Source organism: Dendrobates tinctorius, unplaced genomic scaffold, assembly GCF_039654945.1.
Source record: "Dendrobates tinctorius isolate UK_male_01 unplaced genomic scaffold, ASM3965494v1 ptg000293l, whole genome shotgun sequence".
In the NCBI taxonomy this organism is placed as follows: Eukaryota; Metazoa; Chordata; class Amphibia; order Anura; family Dendrobatidae; genus Dendrobates; species Dendrobates tinctorius.
The window spans coordinates 16090558-16110833 of record NW_027361960.1 but is presented as its reverse complement, the minus strand read 5'-3'; the positions used below and the strand labels follow the sequence as shown (position 1 = coordinate 16110833).

General features: G+C 41.5%; 1 protein-coding gene across 14 annotated transcripts in view; it reads left to right on the top strand.

The window, feature by feature from the left end:
* Positions 1-20276, top strand: part of LOC141072913 (scavenger receptor cysteine-rich domain-containing protein DMBT1-like) — a 490185-nt gene that overhangs the window by 175122 nt on the left and 294787 nt on the right. For 13 of the 14 annotated variants that reach the window (XM_073560164.1, XM_073560162.1, XM_073560161.1 and 10 more), the window contains 3 exons: positions 4995-5030; positions 19478-19498; positions 20130-20150. In XM_073560164.1, the coding sequence (XP_073416265.1) occupies positions 4995-5030; positions 19478-19498; positions 20130-20150 (78 nt within the window). The remainder of the gene's footprint in view (positions 1-4994; positions 5031-19477; positions 19499-20129; positions 20151-20276) is intronic. The other variant, XM_073560158.1, reaches the window with a different exon arrangement.

Below are 20276 nucleotides of genomic sequence, written 5' to 3'. Positions count from 1 at the left end.
TTGGAAACGCTGAGGGAATGGGAGTCAGTGAAGAGATTTGCAGAGGGGAGAAGCGGAGGAGTAGCGAGGAGAGAGATGAATTAGTCAGGCGGCAGAGTTGAGGATGGACTGGAGAGGTGCAAGGGTGTTAGCAGGGAGGCCCCAGTAAAGGATGTTGCAGTAGTCGAGGCGGGAGATGATGAGGGCATGCACAAGTAGTTTAGTAGATTGAGGGTTTAGGAAGGGACGGATTCTGGATATATTTTTGAGCTGGAGGCGACAGTAGGTGGAGAGAGCTTGGATGTGCAGTTTGAAGGACATCGCAGAGTCAATGGATACTCCGAGGCAGCGGACCTCCGGTATGGGGGAAAGCGTGATGGTGTCAATTGTTATAGAAAGGTCTGGTAAGGAAGATCTGTGAGATGGGGGAAACATGATCAGTTCAGATTTGTCCACATTGAGTTTGAGGAAGCGAGAGGAGAAGGAGGATATGGCTGATAGACACTCTGGGATTCTGGAGAGCAGAGAGGTGACGTCTGGGCCAGAGAGGTAGATCTGAGTATCATCGGCATAAAGGTGGTAATGGAATCCATGGGACTTTATGAGTTGCCCCAGGCCAATTGTATAGATTGAGACGAGTAGGGGTCCTAGAACAGAGCCTTGGGGGACTCCAACAGAGAGAGGGTGGGATGAGGAGGTAGTGTGGGAGTGGGAGATGCTGAATGTGCAGTTGGAAAGGTATGAGGAGATCCAGGATAGGGCGAGGTCTTTGATGCCAAAGGAGGAGAGGATCTGTAGTAGGAGGCAGTGGTCAACTGTGTTGAAAGCAGAGGACAGGTCTAGAAGGAGTATAGAGTATTGTCCGTTAGCATTGACTGTAAGTAGGTCGTTGGTAATTTTGGTCAGGGCTGTCTCAGTGGAATGATGGGCACAGAGGCCAGATTGTAGATTGTCAAAGAGCAAGTTAGATGTCAGGTGAGAGGAAAATTCAGAGTGGACATGCTGTTCCAGGAGTTTAGAAGCGAATGGGAGCAGCGAAATTGGGCGATAGCTGGACATGGCTGTTGGATCGAGGGTTGGCTTTTTAAGGATAGACGTGATTGTGGCATTTTTGAAAGCAGAAGGGAAGGTACCAGAAGTTAGTGATAGGTTGAAGAGGTGGGTTAGGGATGGGATAAGAGTGGTGGTGATGTTGGGGAGAAGATGGGATTGGATCGGGTCAAGTGCACAAGTGGTGAGGTGTGATTTGGAGAGAAGATTAGCAAGCTCCCCTTCAGTGATGTTAGATAAGGAGGTTATGGGGTTTGGGCATTGGTCTGGTATGCAAAGGGGTTGTGGTGGTTGAGCATTAAAGACTTGCTGTGTTTGGTCTATCTTGTTTTTGAAGTGTGCGGCAAAGTCCTCTGCAGAGATTAGGGAAGTCGGAGGGGGCAGTGGTGGGTGGAGGAGGGAGTTAAAAGTATTGAACAACTGTTTGGGGTTGTGGAATAAGGAAGATACAAGGGATGTAAAATAGGCCTGTTTAGCAAAGGTGAGGGCAGATTTGAATGCAAGTGTTGCTTGTTTGAGTGCAGTGAAGTCGTCTTGCGAATGCGTTTTCTTCCAGCACCGTTCTGCAATCCTGGATGCTTGCCGAAGCTTTTTAGTGATGTTATTGTGCCAGGGTTGTCTATTGATTCTTCGTACTCTGTTATACCTGACAGGGGCGACCGAGTTGATGGCTGATGCAAGAGTTAAAATGCATTTATAGGAAAAGTCTCTCCCATTCACAAAATTATTGTATAGCAGACAGTCTCCATATTAGGGTGCGGTAAAAACGATTTTTTTCCCATCCTTATTGTAAGGTTTGAGACCACAAAATATCTCCAGTTCTCCCAACGCATGTCCTCTTTTTATATGGATTCATCAGGGGAGTATCTTTAAAAAGAGATGGTGACCTTGTAGCAATACAAGCACAGCTACACCCCAAACACAGTTTGCAAAGCTTCCTGCCTCTCACTTCTCCTTACTATCTATTTAAAATAAGAGCGCACCGGGTAAGGACATCCTGTCACTTCCAGGTATCCCGGTGCATCATATTCAGGATTTGGTCCACTCATACTGGTCTCCGCCCCCGCATGTGTGCAGCCCTGGCAGGTTCACTGCAGTCTCAGTACTGGTGCACGGAGGTTCCAAGTGCTGGTATGGTCCGACGGGGGGGCACGCGCCAGTCTTCGCCACTTGTGGGGGTTAATAATAAAATAATAAAAAGGTTCATGACGTCAGTTGGGATGTTCGGCCTGGTATGGCCGGGCACTGATGAGGGTCCTTGGTGATGGACAGTGCCAGATAATTAACCCCTTCCAACTAGGGATGACTCCTAGGTGAGTTGAAGCAGGAATGGTGCAGCAGAAGATAATCAGCATTAGACAGGGAAATGATCAGTTTGTTCTTTTTGCTTCAGTTCCAAAAACTCCCATACAATTCACATATATATGGTGTTGGTCAAACCTGTCTGGTGAGGGTTCAGTTTCTCTGCTGTGTAGCCTTCAAGCTGCCAATTATGCTTCTGGTAAATGATTCTTTGGATATCAGAGGTCCAATGTAAACAGTTATTGGATCCATGATCCCTTCTAGACTAGTGAGCAGGCAACGTGAATCCTGTCAGAACACTTACTTCTTCTCACAACAGTGTCCCTGATTCCATGCAGTTGCTGAACTCTTGGGCAAAAAGCACTCTTCTGCTAGTTATATAAAGACTGAGCAGACTCTCCGCTTAGCACAGACTCTGGAAGCCTCTGTGCTTCAGAGACTAGTACCCTGCCTTATTCAGCTGTCCTTGCAGAGATCACACTTCTATTCTCTGCATGCAGAACCTCCATCTTCCTACTTCTTCTGCCTCCAAACTACAACTACTCAAAACTCCTCTTCTCCTCTGAGGGATTGTGCACACTTACTGGTTCAGTCAAAGGTGTGCAATCTGCCAGTACGGGATGGGGTAACAATGTATGGATGAAATTATAACAGCAGAGAACTTAGCCCTCACCATAACTGGCAATACAGATAAATTATATTACACAAGCAGGCATTTTGTGGTGCTATAGGCACGGGCACCACACATACGACACTTCCTGAATGTCCTTCAGTGCCACTGACGTCATCCCATGGATTGCAAGCTCAACAACACGTTCACTTTCCAATCAGCGGATTGTTCATGGGTGGGTATAATTTATTATTAAAGATTTAGGGTGTGTGTTTACAGGGGAGTATCTCTCTGATCATATTAATATGGTATTCCGATTATCTCTCAGTACCTTGAATGAGCGTAAAATAATTCACTTATTCAATTGGATCAATCTATAAGAGCATCCCAAAATGAGTTTTAGGCAGCTATATTGTAAAATATAGAGAAATTGAAAAGATTGAACCATATAAAACATATCTACTATAATCAGAACCACATAAAATATATCTACTATAATCAGAGTATCTTTGTTACACAATAAAGGACAGCAAAGAAATAAAGAAAAAGGATACTGATAAAGCTAATCTATGACTGCTTGAAAAAATTAAATAAAAATTAAAGCAGTCCACTACATATCAGGTTGCCAAAGAAAAACAATACAGAGATATTACAGGGAGCGGGGAGATTATATCTCATTTCTAGAAATGCCATAAAAACAATCCAAACTAGTAAGCTTGCCCAACCTAACCACAGGGGTTTGCACCTTAAAAACCTGTACAAATGGTGCCTCCATCCGTCGTTGTCTCACACTTGTTAGCGGGGAGAGCACACATAAGTTACAGGGTGCGGGTCTCCAGAAGCATGAGCTGGGCACAATGCATTTAGTACTAAGATGGCAGATTTGCAATTTTCACTCTGCAACAACCAAAGTGTGCTTATTTCCAAAAAACACCCATGGAGTCAGAATTGCCACTTCACCGCAGATGAATTTCCATAGGGGTGTAATTACCAAAATGAGGTCACTTGTGAGGGGTTTCTGTTGTTCTGGCATTCAGGGTCTCTCCTAACAGCACCTACAAACTATTCAGAGTTCAGTACATGTAGATAAGGTGGGTTTTTTATATTTGTTGCTAAAATATCATCATTGGTGGCAGTGGTGATAATCACTTATTGATAGAGATGGGCAAACCCAAAGAATAAAGTTCGGAGTACATACCAAACACCTACTGTTCGGGCATGGAAACCGAACACATACTTCACCAGGAAGACCGTGTTACTGTTCATTTTCGGCCTCTCGAATATCGGGTGTTTGTCACGCTGTCATGTGCATGACAGCATGGCAAACACTGGATGTTCGGGCCCCCTATTCAAGTGAATGGGGATCTTGTTCGGGTCCGGGTACTGTTCTGGTACCCGAACCCGAACGTTTTGTAACTGTTCGGCCGAACCCGAACATCCAGGTGTCTGCCCATCTCTACTTATTGAGTGATGCAATGAAGTCAGGATACACACGTACCCTGCCCTCTCCTCTTCTTTGGAGACACTCATGACACCAGGTATAACAGCATAGCGAGCAGCATTAGCTAAAATGTACCAGGTAGAAGAAAGTGCCTGCCAACTTTGTACGTGCTAGAATTATTTTTTTTAAGGGTTATGTCTACTACAACACAATATGGCTAGTTTAAAAGGCATTTTGAGGGTGACAGTCTCTTTTTTATGGCTGTGCAACAATGTTCAATAGCTTAGCCATACTAAATTGAGAGGGAACTACATTCCAGTTGCAAACTTTTCTTAAACTTCTGGTGAGGTAGGAGGTGTGAAAGAATGGAATCATCTATGAGCTATTCGAAGATATAATTTCACCTATTCGAGTTATAACATGAACAGGATAAAAAGCATACCAGCTAAGAATCTTCTATCCTTCACAGCTTCTTTAATCTTCAATGGCAGCCATGAACATCATGTCTGTATGAATGAAAACAACAAATTATATAGACAAATGGTTCAGAATTCATTCAGAAAATATACCACTTCTATGCTAATATTCAATGTACTGTATTTTGCTTTTCAGATGCTCTCGGTACACCACCTTCATCAATCATAACAGGTAAGATTGAAATGCATTAATTGGAACTGAACCAAATATGACATTTTTATATCTTGCATTAAATTAAAATAGTAAACTATTTTAACTTTAATCCCTAAAAGTGATACTGAAGATGGAGGCTGAAAATAAAGCTATTGATACAAAGTATTACATACGGTACATGGTCTTCATGGCATCCACTGCTGTTTGCTAAAGAGGGGTGAAACGATAATATGTATTAGTTGCGTTTAATAAAAGTCACAGGTCCTGGTATAAATATAAACATACCAGGACCTGTGAATTGCATTAAACTCAGCAAATATTCGATTCACTCCTCTCTAGAAAACATCAATGGATGTCCTGAGGACCAAGTATGTAACATTTTGTATCAATAGCGTTATTTTACTATTTCATTATTCTCGCGAATTAAATCTGCTCCAATAGTGAATCTGAATTTTCGTAAATAGTGAAGAAAATGCCCATCACCAATTTCCTCAGTGCATAAGATTGCGTCAGCCAAAGGCTCACTCAAACTTAGGTCACCCAAGCATCCCCATATTGCTTTGCAGCTAGAGAGAATCATTAGTTTCTAAATGAAACACAGATAATAGATAACCGATAATATATACCGTATATTATATACACTTCTAAAAAAAATAAAGGGAAAACTTAAACAACACAATGTAACTGCAAGGCAAGTTGTCCAGTTATGAAGTAACACCAATGGTGAATCAATTTCTCCTGCTGTTGTGCAAATGAAACAGATAACAGGTAGAAAAGATAGGCAATTAGCAAGACAACCCTTATAAAGGAGTGGTTCTGCAGGGGGTAATCACTGACAATTTCGCTGTTCTATGTCTCTTTTTGGCTGTTTTTTGGTCACTTTTGCATTCTGACATTGCTCTCAACACTAGAGGTACACAACAGTAGCATGAGACGGTGTCTACAACCCACAGAAATTGCTCAGGTAGTGCAGCTCATCTAGGATGGCACATCCATGGGAGCTGTAGCAACAATGGCAGCTGTGTCTCTCAGCACAGTGTCCAGAACATAGAACAGATACCAGGAGGCAGGCCAGTACACCAGAAGACATGGAGGGAGCTATAGGTGGGCAACAACCTAGCAGTAATACCACTACCTCCTCCTTTTACAAGGAGGAACAGGAAGAGCAGGGTCAGAACCCTGCAAAATGACCTCTAGCTGGCCACTAACATCCATGTGTTTGCTCAAACTGTCATAAAAAGACTTCATTAGAGTGGTATGAGGATTAGTGATGGGCGAGCACTAAAATGCTTAGACGCTCGCGGCTCGGGTCGAGCATATTGAAATGCTCAGGTGCTCGACCCGAGCAACGAGCTCAGTTTAAGTCTAAGGGAAACCCGAGCATTTTTGGCGCATACCCCCAGGGGTCTTTTTAGGGTCTAAAAACGTCAGAAATCGAAGGGAACGGTGCTCAGATGGCATGGGAACATCATAGGGAAGACTTCTGGAAGCATTTCTGACTCCCAGGTCACTGCTGTGATCAATGTTGTCACAGTCTTACGCCACTTTTACAGGCGCACAATAAAACATACAAAAACGAAGCCAAAATGGATTTTCCTGGGAAATAGGTTAAGGAACATCCATTCCAGGGTAATGATTTGTATGTAAGGCAAAATAAATAACCCAAACCAAAAATGATCCTCCACCACTTGGGATATGTTCACACTTAGCGTTTTTGAACCCGATTTTCAACTTTAGCATTGCTTTCAACCAAGACAAATGTATTCACTGGGAAAAGTCATTTTAAAATTTTACAATCTTATCTGGCCATGTGATGTGTGACACATCATCTGACACATCCTGTTTAATTTATGATGGAGGGACTCCGAAAGCCACAAAGCTTATTTTTATAGGGCCATCAGGTGGCCTTCACTTTTCTTAACGGGCCAGCAGTCGGTCCTCACTATTCTTAGAAAGCCATCAGCCGGCTATGCTTTGTTGTTCCCATTATTAAACAGAGAGTCTCTTATTATTGCCTATGCAGTGAGTGGCAGGGCTGCCCAAATTTGGATGCACCCCAATAACTCTGAACAGACATCCTAGATGGCCACATGAAAATAAAGTTCTCATTATTATTGATTTAGTACTCCTATAGTGTTTGCCCATGAAATGAATGGAAGGCCTGCTCCAAATTTGGACGCACCCCAATAACCCTTTGAACAGATGCCCTGGATGGCCACATGAAACCAAAGTTCCCATTATTATTCATTTGGTACTCCCATACTGTTTGCCTATGCATTGATTGCAAGGACAAAGATAAGCGCACCCCAATAACCCTTTCAACCAACATACTGGATGACCACCTGAAAGCATTGTTCCCATTACACAGGTCTGCAAAAAAAAATTTCTCAAGAGCTGTTTTGGTTATTCCACATAATCTTTATGTTTTTGAGTGCGCTGAATCCGAAAATGACCTCCGTTTTGTCATAGGACATCACGTTTTCTGACAATTTAAGTAACTATGTTAAATAAGACAATACCTCAAAATAAATGAAAATAGACTCATAAAATTATTTTTTTATTACAAATGTTTCATGAAAATCATTTTTTTAACTGCAATGAGCTCACTAACACACTAAAATCGATTCTACTTCCCTGTGAGGCATCTCTTAGTACATTTACGCTTGTGAGTAGCATCTGTAATGTCTCTCTGAAGCGTCCAACAGTAGTCTGCCATCATTGTAATGCTCCATCTTCCCTGGTATCTTCTTTCCATCTCTTTAATGTCCTGGTGGAATCATTCACCTTGCTCTTCACTCACAGCTCCCAAATTTTCAGGAAAGTTGTCAAGGTGGGAATGGAGGAAATGCACTTTCAAACTCATCAGGCAACCTAAAGCTTGAAATGCTTTCTGCATTCGTCCGACGATTTTTTTGTTGTCAGGGTCTTTGTTATTGCCTAAAAATTTCTCTACGACCTCTTTAAATGCAATCCACCCTTCTTTTTGAGGATGCGTCATGGTATTGATAAACTCTTGATCAGCTATAAGCCTTCTAATGTCTGGTCCAACGAACACACCTTCCTTCAATTTTGCCTCCAAGAGGCCTGGAAACTTGGTGACCAAGTATTTGAAGCATTCTCCATCTTTTGGAAGTGATTTTACAAATTGCTTCATCAATCCCAATTTGATGTGGAGAGGTGGTAGAAGAACTTTATGGGGAGGAACCAAAGTTTCTCGGAGGATATTTTTTTCACCAACTGTGAGCACCCTCAGCTGCCAATTCTTCTTGGTCCAGTGATTTTGTCGGTGTCGACTGTCCCATAGACACCGAAAACAAGGGTATTTGGTATACCCAGCTTGTTGCCCGAGCAGCATGCACAAGACTTTCAAATCCCCGCACACTTGCCAACCGTGGTCTTCATATTTAAGTTTATGAAGAACCAATTCCAAGTTCTCGTAGGATTCCTTGAGTTGTACGGAATGACCTACAGGGATGGAAGCATAAAAATCGCCGTTGTGGAGTAAAACTGCTTTGAGACTTCTTTTTGAAGAATCTATAAAAAGACGCCATTGCGCTGAATCATATTGGATTTTGAATTGACCCATCAAACCTTCGACATCGATGCAATAAACCAACTTATCTTCCTGGGCAAAGTAAGGAACGAACTAGTCTTCACGATGTCTGAACCGTGAAAAAGACACTCCTGGCAACAATAAATTCTTGCTTTTGAGCCTTGATCCAAGTAACTCAGCGGCATCTTTGGGAAGATTCAAGTCTCTTACCAAATCATTCATCTCCTTCTGGGAAAACAATTTTGGTCTTGTATCATCTTCAAAGTCAGAACTTGATTCATCATCTGGTTCAGGTATGACTCCACCTTCATTGGAGCTAGTTATCTCTTCCAAGGTAGCAGGGGCCTTGGGTACTCGTATATCTGTGCCATGGGGGATGGGACGAATTGCTGAGTGAATATTGGGGTATGAAATGGAATGCTTCCATTTTGAATTATACCCTTTCACATCGCATGAACAATAGTAACAATCGTCACTATGGTTCTTTTGCTCTCGCCATACCATAGGAATCCCATAACGGAAAGCATTTTTCTTACCTTTGAACCAATTTCGGAGGTCTTCAACACACCATTTGCACACTTTATGAGGCGCCCAAGCTTTATCTTGATCTCCAAGCTTTAGTCCGAAATATTCAAAGAATATTTTTTTCACAAAGTCTGTAATATTCAGCTGTTGCTTCAACACTGTATATTCACCACAAATGGAGCTAACACGAACTGAGATTAAAAAGTGTGAACAGGTGAGAACCAAGATATAACAATTGAAACAAGCCCGGGCATGTCAGAGCCCACTCGTTCAGCTTGCAACATGTTGATGCTGGTTTCATTAGCTCACTCTGCAAGTTCTTTTCTTTGAAAGTTATATTTTTTTGGCATTGTATATCTTCAATGCATTGATGTGAATTAATTAATAATAATTTTGACTTTCAAAACCCTAAGATAAAAAAAAGCAAAAATTGAGAAAAATTTACTAAATTTGAAGAGAATTTTGCATTTTGTGGCAAATCCTGATGTCCAGGATTTTTTTCAATATTTTTTTCGTTTTCAGCACACCAAAATACATGGAAATTAGATGAAAATAATCAAACAGCTTTTTAGTCGTGGACCTGTGTTATTAGTAATTTGATACTCCCATACTGTTTGGCTATGTAGTGAATTGTTGAGCCTGAAGAACCTGCATTGGAGAATTGCAATGTTGAGGCTGAAGACCCGGCTGTGGAGCACTTCAGTGTTGAACCTGAGGAACCTGCATTGGAGAATTGCAATGTTGAGGCTGAAGACCCGGCTGTGGAGCACTTCAGTGTTGAACCTGAAGAACCTGCATTGGAGAATTGCAGTGTTGAGAATGAAGACCCAGCAGGGGATAATGTCAGTATTGAGGCTGGAAAACCTGCAGTGGAGAATTGCAATGTTGAGGCTGAAGACCTGGCAGTGGAGCATTGCAGTGTTGAGCCTGAAGAACAAGCAGTGGAGAATTGCAGTGTTGAGCATGAAGACCTGGAAGTGGAGAATGTCAGTGTTGAGGCTGGAAAACCTGCAGTGGAGCATTGCACTTTTGAGGTTGAAGACCCGGCAGTGGAACATTGCAGTGTTGAGCCTGAAGAACCAGCAGTGGAGAATTACAGTGTTGAGGCTGAAGAAACTGCAGTGGAGAATTTCAATGTTGAGGCTGAACATCTGGCAGTGGAGTATTACAGTGTTGAGCCTGAAGAACCAGCAGTGGAGAATTGCAGTGTTGAGGCTGAAGAAACTGCAGTGGATAATTTCAGTGTTGAGGCTGAAGACCCAGCAGTGGAGCATTGTAGTGTTGAGGCTGAACACCTGGCAGTGGAGCATTGCAGTGCTGAGCCTGACAAACCAGCAGTGGAGAATTGCAGTGTTGAGGCTGAAGAAACTGCAGTGTAGAATTGCACTGTTGAGGCTGAAAACCCGGCATTGCAGTATTGAGCCTGAAGAAGCAGCAGTGGAAAGTTGCAGTGTTGAGGCTGAAGAACCTGCATTGGTGAATTGCAGTGGTGAGCCAGAAGAACCTGTAGTGGTCAGTTGCAGTGTTGAGCCTGAAGACCCGGCAGTGGAGCATTGCAGTGTTGAGCCTGAAGATCTGCCAGTGGAGCATTGCAGTATTGAGCCTGAAGAACCAGCAGTAGAGAATTGCAGTGTTGAGGCTAAAGAAACTGCAGTGGAGAATTGCAATGTTGAGGCTGAAGACCCGGAAGTGGAGCAATGCAGTGTTGAGGCTTTACACCCGCCAGTGGTGCATTGCAGTGTTAAGCCTGATGGACCAGCAGGGGAGAATTGCAGTGTTGAGGTTGAAGACCCAGCAGTGGAGCATTGTATTGTTGCACCTGAAAAACCAGCAGTGGTGAATTGCAGTGGTGAGCCTGAAGACCCGGCAGTGGAGCATTGCAGTGTTTTTCAGACTAAAGAACCAACAGTGGAGTATTGCAGTGTTGAGGCTGAACACCCTGCAGTGGAGCATTGCAGTGGTGAGCCTGAAGTACCAGCAGTGGAGAATTGCAGTGGTGAGCCTAAAGAACTTGTAGTGGACAATTGCAGTGTTGAACCTGAAGACCCGGCAGTGGAGCATTGCAGTGTTGAGGCTGAAGGACCAGCAGTGGAGAATTTCAGTGTTGAGGCTGAAGAACTGGCTGTGGAGAATTGCATTGTTGAAGCTGACCAACCAACAAAGTTCACATTATTAAGAAGTGGGTCTCCCATACTGTTTGCCTATGCAGTGAATGCAAGGCCTACCACAAATTTGGATGCACTCCAATACCCCTTGGAAGAGAAGTAAAGGATGTCTTCCTAAAAATCTCTTTCCATTACAAAGTAGCAGGTCTCCTATACTTGTAATGCCCACACAGTAAGTGTATGGGCTGTCAAACATTTCCCTCTGGGGGGTACACAGCAACATACTGTCTAATTTTTTTTATGGACATCATAAACACCCTTTAAAACATTAACATGGGTGTTGTATCACTGACCTCGGTCACCCTAGTGATCTAGTCGTGGTGGATGAAGAGACGTGGAGGAGGGCCTCCTAAAAATCTCTTCCCATTACAAAGGAGCTGATCTCATATACAGTAAGGGTATGGGCTGACAAACATTTCTCCCTGGGGGTATACAGCAACATACTGTCTAAAAAATTTTTTTTACGGGCATCATAAACACCCTTTACAACAATCATGTTGGTGTTGCATCACGGACCATGGTCAGCCTGGTGATATAGTGGTGGTGGATGATGAGGATGAGGAGAAGGAGGAGAACCACAGCAAATAGGCCAAATCAGGAAGCATATACCCATGTGTGGGTGTGAAGAGGTGCATGGGAATAGACCTCCCAAAAAAACACTGGATTGAACTTTATATTACGCTGCTATCATTCGGTGGTGTAGAGAAGTCTCCCCCAATCCAGCCTGTGTTCATTTTTATAAGAGTCAGCCTGTCAGCATTTTCAGTTGACAGGCAGATGCGCTTATCAGTTATAATTCCACCAGTGGCACTAAAAACCAGCTCTGACAAAACGCTAGCGGCAAGGCAGGCCAGGACCTCCAAGGCATAGAGAGCCAGTTCATGCCATGTGACCAACTTGGATACCAATAATTATAAGACACAGAGGAGTTACGGAGGACAGAAAAAATACAGGGAAAAACGGAATGTCTCACCATGTCAATGTGCCTGGTAGCCTTCAATTTGCCAGCAGCGATCCAAAGAATTCTGTCTGATCGTCGGATCACAATGAGAGGAAGAAAAAAGTTGTCGGATCACACAGCTGAATAATCAAAAACAATTCTTCTTTATTTCACACCATCATAAAAATGTGTAGATATATCCACAAATAGTCATTCTATGACAGAGGGCTGATAGCCAGAAACTCGTCAGAAGGTGACTGTTTTTGTGGATATATCTACACATTTTTATGATGGTGTGAAATAAAGAAGAATTGTTTTTGATTATACAGCTGTGTGATCCGACAACTTTTTTCTTCCTCTCGAATTACAGAGGACATTGGTACGGTCAGCAAGGTACTCCCTCAGCATCTCCCAAAAGTTTCCACTCCTTGTGAGAGTACCCTGCACCTCAGGGCCAGTGCGATGGGAGGGTCTGAGAAAACTCTCTCAGAACTTTGCCAGTGTTTCCCTGCCTCTGCTGGATTGGACTTGTGTCTCTCTCACCTGTACTCCTTGGTTTTCCGATGAACTGTGACCTCTGTGGCCACCGTTTTCAGAAGGGAATTTTTAAATAATTCCACAATAAGGGCCCTCTGGTACTGCACCATTTTCATACAACTGTCTGCCTCTACAATAAGAGATATAAAGTTTTCTTTGTAGCGTGGGTCTAGAAGTGTCACCAACCAGTAATGACTGTCACCCAAAATTTGGAGAATGCGATAATCACGTGAAAGGCAGTGTAACATAAACTCAGCCATGCATGCCAGACTGCTAAAAGGCAAGACTTTCATGTCCTCACAAAGAGGACAGGAAGATCGAGTGAGAAGATGTGGGTGTTTTGTTGTGGCAAAATTTCAGCTTGCCCATGATCTCGACTTCGGCCTCTGTATGCACCATCACCATCACGTCCACTTCCCCATCCCTTGCCACGCGCCTTGCCCATTTTAAATGGAGTAGAATATTTTCCACGTTCACTACAATTGGCTGAATTTGGAGCAAACTTATATGTGATCCGTGTGCGGGAAAACCACAATTTAAAATGTCTGGCCTGTAGGTAACTTTTTTTTCAGCAAACTGAATAACTCAATAACTAGGCTAAGACACAGCAAAAACAGTTTAATGAAGCCCAAAAAATGCCACAATTTTTAGCCCACTGATAGATGAGGCATTTGATGGAGATACCAAAATTTAAAATATCTGGCCTGTTTTGTTTTTTTCCACAGCAAAATAGTGTCAATAAGTAGGCTCAGATACAGCAAAAACAGTTCAATGGAGCCCTCAAATGCCACAATTTTTACCCACAGAAAGGAGAGGTGTGTGATGGAGTTCCTCTACTTTTAAATATCTGGCCTGTATTTTTTTTGCCAGCAAACTGGTGTCAATAACTAGGCTAAGACACCGCAAATAAAAATTCAACGGAGGGCTGAAATGGCACTATATTTAGCGCAATAATATGTGATGCCTGTGATGCAGATACCGCACTTTAAAATATCTGGTCTGTATTTTTTTCTAGCAGCAAAATGGTGTCAATAACTAGGCTAACACACTATAAGAAAAATTCATTGGAGGCCTGAAATGACACCATTTTGAGAACAATGAAGTGCGATCCATGTAGCAGACAAAGCCCAGTGTAAAATATCTGCCCTGTAGGTAAATATTTTTTTTCAGGAAACTGGTGCCAAGAACTTGTATAAGAGACTCCAACAAAATGTTACAGTACCACGAAAATGTGATTGCTGTGACGGCAAAACTCCTGTTAAAAATAGCTGGATTTTAACGCTGTACTATGGAAAGGATCTGGCTGTATTCTGCAGTGCCCACAAGCAAATGGAGAATAAAAAAAACTGTGTGCTCTGGATTGCTTTTGAATAAAATAATCAGGATTAAGATGCAAAAAAATATTCCTGGCCACTGATACCTGGGGCTATGTATATACGGTCAATATCTGTAATAGGCAGCAACAGCAGACAGCAATGGAATGGACCCTCTTGCTGTATGCAATGAAGTATGCCACATACAATGCCTGCCTGCCTAGCACTGATATCTATATACCCACATGCACTGCCTGCATGCCTAGTACTGATATCTAAAGATCCACATAAACCGCCTGCATACCTAGCAATGATATCTATATACCCCATAATTAGTCCTTAGAAGGACTGTTGGTTTAGCTTGATTTGTGTATTTAATAATAGTCTTCCCACACTAACTTATACACCACCTATTCTGTCCCTATCTCTACAGAAACTCTCCCTACACTGGCAATTCCAGAGCAGACTGTGTCGAGCAGGGCGGCACCAGGTCTGATATAGAGACCTGATGATGCTCTGCGGCCCGCCAATCACTGTACTGCCACAACCAACATGGTTGCGGCATTACAGTGTGCGGCAGACAGTAACTGCATGTTGATTGGTGCTCTAAAGAGTGCCCAACATGCAGAGCGGTGACCCAAGCTCCCGCCGAGCAACCACGGAAATGCTCACCGAGTATCGCGAGCACTGCGATACTCAGGTGAGCACCGTGCATTACCGAGCATGGTCACTCATCACTAATGAGGATCTGACGTCCACATGTGGGTGTTGTGCTTACAGCTCAAAACTGTGCATTTGCCAGAGAACACTAAGATTGACAGATTTGACATTAGCACTCTCTGCTCTTCACAGATGAAAGCAGATTCACACTGAGCACATGTGACAGACGTGACAGAGTCTGGAGATGCCATAGAGAATGTTCTGCTGCCTGCAACATCCTCCAGCATGACCAGTTTGACAGTGGGTCAGTAATTTGGAGAGCCTCCATATGTTAGCAAGAGGTAGCATGACTGCCATTAGGTACCAGGATGAGATCCTTAGACCCATTGTGAGACCACATGCAGTTGCATTGGGCCCTGGTTTCCTTCTGATGCATGACAATGCTGGGCTTCATATGGCTTAAATGAGTCAGCAGTTCCTGCATGATGAAGCTATGGACTGGTCTGCCGGTTCCCCAGACCTGAATCCAATCGAGCTTCAATGCTTTAATCCAGGTCTGGGAAGAGAACCCTCAGGAGAACATCCACCTCCTCATCAGGAGAATGCCCAGGCATTGTAGGGAGGTCATACAGACACATGGAGGCAACACACACTACTTAGCATCATTTCCTTGTCTTGAGGCATTTCCACTGAAGTTGGATCAGCCAGTTGGATAATTTGATTTTCCACTTTGATTTTGAGTATCATTCCAAATCCAGACCTCCATGGAATATTCATTTTGATTTACATTGATTATTTTTATATTTAATGGTTCTCCATGCATTCCACTATGTAATGAATACAGATTTGCAACTTGAATATTTAATTCAGTGATATCTAAGATGTGGTATTTTAGTGTTCCCTTTATTTTATTTTTTTAGCAGTACTGAGAAATTTATTTTGCTAAATTTTTATAACTTTTTAGACCTTGTTTGACATAAGAATTAGGGCTCATTCAGATGTCACTTTCTCTTGTATGAGTGCTTGGTTATTCATGGATAGCACTCGTGCCTATGATATTCTATGGGGTAGTTCACATATCTGATTTTTTTCTTCAGACCAAGACTCGCATGCTCGTTTCAAGTAATGAGTATAATGGGAGTCACTAAGGAAAATTAGCTTTTTTCTGGCATACCCTACAAATAGGTCTGGGGGGCAGTAAAAATTTTCAAATGGACGGGAATAGTGCTGAATGGAAGGAGAACAGCACGTGGAAGACACCTGGAAGCATTTCTGACTCCCAGTTGACTGCTGAGAAAAATGTTGGCACACTTTTACTCCACTTTAAGGAGTGATAATAAGACATTCCAAACGGAGGGGAAATTGCATTTTACAGGAAAAAATGTGAAGAAACATTTTTTCCTGTATAATGACTTGCATATAAGGGAAAATGTAAAAAGGATTAAAAAAAAAAAAAATATATATATATATATAATATATGTCAACCAAAATAGGTTTTTTTATTAAAAAATAGGAAATTTCAGTGTAATTTATGAAGGTAGCAAGAACTGCCAAAATTGAGTGACTCAGAAACACCCTGTATTTGACATAAAGTAGAGGCTCATGAACATTGTGTTTAAATTGTCATATATTGGTACTCTTAGACTCATAAAGGCTATGCATTTTTGAGGGTTATAGACCAAAGAAATGTACTCCAGGCCACGGACTAGTCTGTGGATGAGCAATATAATATCAAAAAATGTTGAGCAAGTTTTATGAGGGTTAATGAAGTGAACTAAAGACCAGAGCATGAATAGTCTATGGGGAGCAATATAATGCCAATACATTTCTAAACACATTTTTTGAGGCTTATATAGCAACAAAATGTATCCAAGAAGATGTAATACCCTATGGGTGAGCTATATAATACTGATACATTTTGAACAAGTTTTTTGAGGGTTAAATAGCAACAAAATATACCCAAAAACATAATACTGTATGACTGAGAATTGTAACCCAGCAAAATGTTTTTTACTTTTTTGAGTGTTATATATCACAAAAATGTATCCCAGAACATGGAATAGTGTGTGGGTAAGGAATGTGACAAGCAAAATTGGCACCAAAATGTGACAGAAGCACATAATGCTTTATGGATGAGTAATCTAATCCTGAAATATTTTTCTACGTGTTTTATAAGTTTTACATACCATCAAAATACAAGAAAAACAGTGTTTAACTGTATGGATAAGTCATTGAATCCATTAAAAAGTTTTCAACGAAAATATTTTGATGAGATGAGGCTGGGCTTGCTACAGTCTCTCTGTGGTACACATGTCAGACAGCCATGCCCACTCTTCAGTTATTATGTGTGAAGGCTGACCAGAACACCGATGGGTGTGTTGGAGCTGGTGCAAAACCACTGGCCTCTTCTGCTCACAAAGCCTTGCCAGCATGTGCAGTGTGGACGGTGTGGTGACATTGTACGCCAGTCGGTGAGCTGGCACTTGCAGCAGTGCCAGAGCAGCATCAGCTGTAGCCAACTTTTGAAAGTGGGCACTGACGTGGCATACCTTGACAAGAAGCTCTGGCACATCTGGGTATGATTTCAGAAACTGCTGAAGTACTAAGTGGAGAACATGTGCCAAGCAAAGATTTTGTATGAGCTTGCCAAGCTTCATAGCCGCCACTAGGTTTTGCCCATTATCACACACAGCGATGCCTAGTTGGAGGTTTACAACACACACAGAGGATGCAATGGGGGGAACGACCTTTTCTCTTAATTTCATAAACCAGATGGTATATATTAAACTGAGACTCCCCCCACACTATATAGTACTTCTAAAGGACAGTCATAAGAACTAAACATATTAAACCTAACAAAAAACAATGACCATATGTCCTATGCATAAAATTATTTATTTTATTAATTATTCAATAAAAAGACAGGATTTTTTTAAAGCACTTTTTGCAAAGCATCAATGTAAACATATAAAATTTAATAGCAAGTACATGAAAAAAAGGGGGGCAATACTATCCAGTATATAAAATCACATCCATAATAGGAACCATGCTGGAAAAATAACCACACGTGTACAGTGTTTTATTTGTTAAACATAAATTGTGTGAAATAATTATTACCCTAAAAAATAATTGTTTTTGTCACTTAGTGCAATTAATAAAAAATATATAAATATTAGCCAAAGCATGATGAACGTGCAATGTAATAAACGACCAGCAAAAGTCTCAATTAAAAGTGCAAATAAGTGCAATATACTAACCAACCAGCAGGTGTCTCCATAAAGGCATGTAATATAAAGTTTACCAGTTATAACACCTACACCTATCCATATATATAAGTACCTAGGTGAGACATATCCTGGCTCAGGACAAGTAGAAAAGGCCCGCAGCATAAAGCTCAGAAATATCAAAGTGTCAAAATATCGATCTTGTATGAGATTATAACTTACAGGCTGTAATGCTTCTGCTCACCTGGGATAGCCGCCCCTCCCCAACGCGCATTTCGGCCTGTTGCCTTCGTCAGTGATATTAAATATTATATGTTTACATTGATGCTTTGCAAAAAATGTTTTTAAAAAAATCCTGTCTTTTTATTGAATAATTAATAAAAGAAATAATTTTATGCATAGGACATATGGTCATTGTTTTTTGTTAAGTTTATTATGTGTAGTTGGAGGTTCAGTAGTAAGTACCACAGGTCTGTCTGGTGTGTAATTCTTTAAGCAACTCTGCCGCATAGACAAATTAGCTTCAGCAAAGCTTTTTGCCTCTTCATTGAGGCAGTGCTGCAGAGCTTCCAGCTTCTGGCTGATGTGGTCGATGTGCTCTGAGATAGCACATCACAGATGAGAAGGAGCACGAGGGAGTGCAGGAACTGCTGAAGGAGGTGAGTCTTCTCTTTATGGTAGATTTGGATATTGATACGCCTACCTCCTGGAGAGTGTTGTTCACTTGGTTGGCTGTTGTGAAGGAGTTTCTCTTCACCATGGAGATTATTCTGCGATCATCCACCACTGTTGTCTTCTGTGGGCGCTCAGATCTTTTTGCATTGATGAGTTCACCAGTGCTTTCTTTCTTTCTCAGCATGTACCAAACTGTAGATTTTGCCACTCCTAATGTTGTAGCAATTTCTCGGATGGGTTTTTTCTGTTTTTGCAGCCTAAGGATGGCTTGTTTCACCTGCATGGAGAGCTACTTTGACCGCATGTTTCCTTCACAGCAAAACCTCCCAAATACAAGCACCACACCTCAAATCAACGCCAGGCCTTTTATCTGCTTAATTGAGAATGACATAACGAAGGGATTGCCCACACCTGTCCATGAAATAGCCTTGGAGTCAATTGTCCAACTACTTTTGGTCCCTTTAAAAACAGGGTGGCACATGTTAAGGAGCTGAAACTCCTAAACCCTTCATCCAATGTTAATGTGGATACCCTCAAATGAAAGCTGAAAGTCTGAACTTCAACTGCATCTGAATTGTTTTGTTTACAATTCATTGTGGTAATGTCTAGAACCAAAATTAGAAAAATGTTGTCTCTGTCCAAATATATATGGACCTAACTGTAGGTGAAGAAGCAATTTTTATAAGAGATCTTTTGGTTCAGTTGGACACTCCTTAAATTTTAGCACACATATTGAGGCCTAAGCCGTAAAAGTATGAGAAGCTTTGGTCTTATGCAGATGGTCAGGTGAATAGATAAAAAATAACAGAATATACATGAGTTTGTGTTAACTTTTAAATTCCATTCTAATTGAGCTTATTTTTATTTCTGCAGTTGAACCTTCCCCTACTCCAGGTAACATCAACTATTTATTTTTCTTGTTGAAACATTATAAAATTGAGCTGTTTAAGCCATCCAAAAATCAATTTTTCTACTTAGAGAACAGAACCAGGTTACCTAATTTCAAAGTGAACTTGGATTTGACAAAGCCAGTGGCTGTGCTGACAGTACATTGGAGATGGCACATGATAGTATACCTATAGCAAACTGGACAAGTTTTTGCCAATGTTCCAATCTGCTGAGATAGAAGTCCACAGGATTGGGTTTAGGGTATCTGCTGGAGAAAGGATATAGGTGGAAAAGCATTTTCAAAAAAATGATTCTTTTTAAAAGAAGTTTTTTATGTCTAAGAAAATTTTCAGCAAGCCTATCAGATAGCCAAATCATTATTAGAGTCTCAGCCACTTTTCAATAGTATCTATTGCAAGAAGCAGGTAAGACTATATTGAGCTTGTGACTGCAAAAATGAAAATCATATACGGTATGTGTGATAATGTGACCACCGCTAGAAGTAGTAGTAACAGTTTGAAAAGCTTTGCGCTCTAAGCCAGATGGTCAGATAAACGGATAAACAACAGCAGAAGAATTGTGAGTTTGCATTAACTTTTAAATTCTTTTCTAATTGAACTTACTTTCATTTCTGCAGTTGAACCTACAACTTTAGAAGGTAACATAAATAATATATTTTTTGTAACCTGAAATTAAACTGTAATGAACTGTTTACCTCATCCAAAAATTTCTTTATTTAGAGAACATAAACAGGTTTGCGATTTCAAAGTGAAGAAGAAAGGTC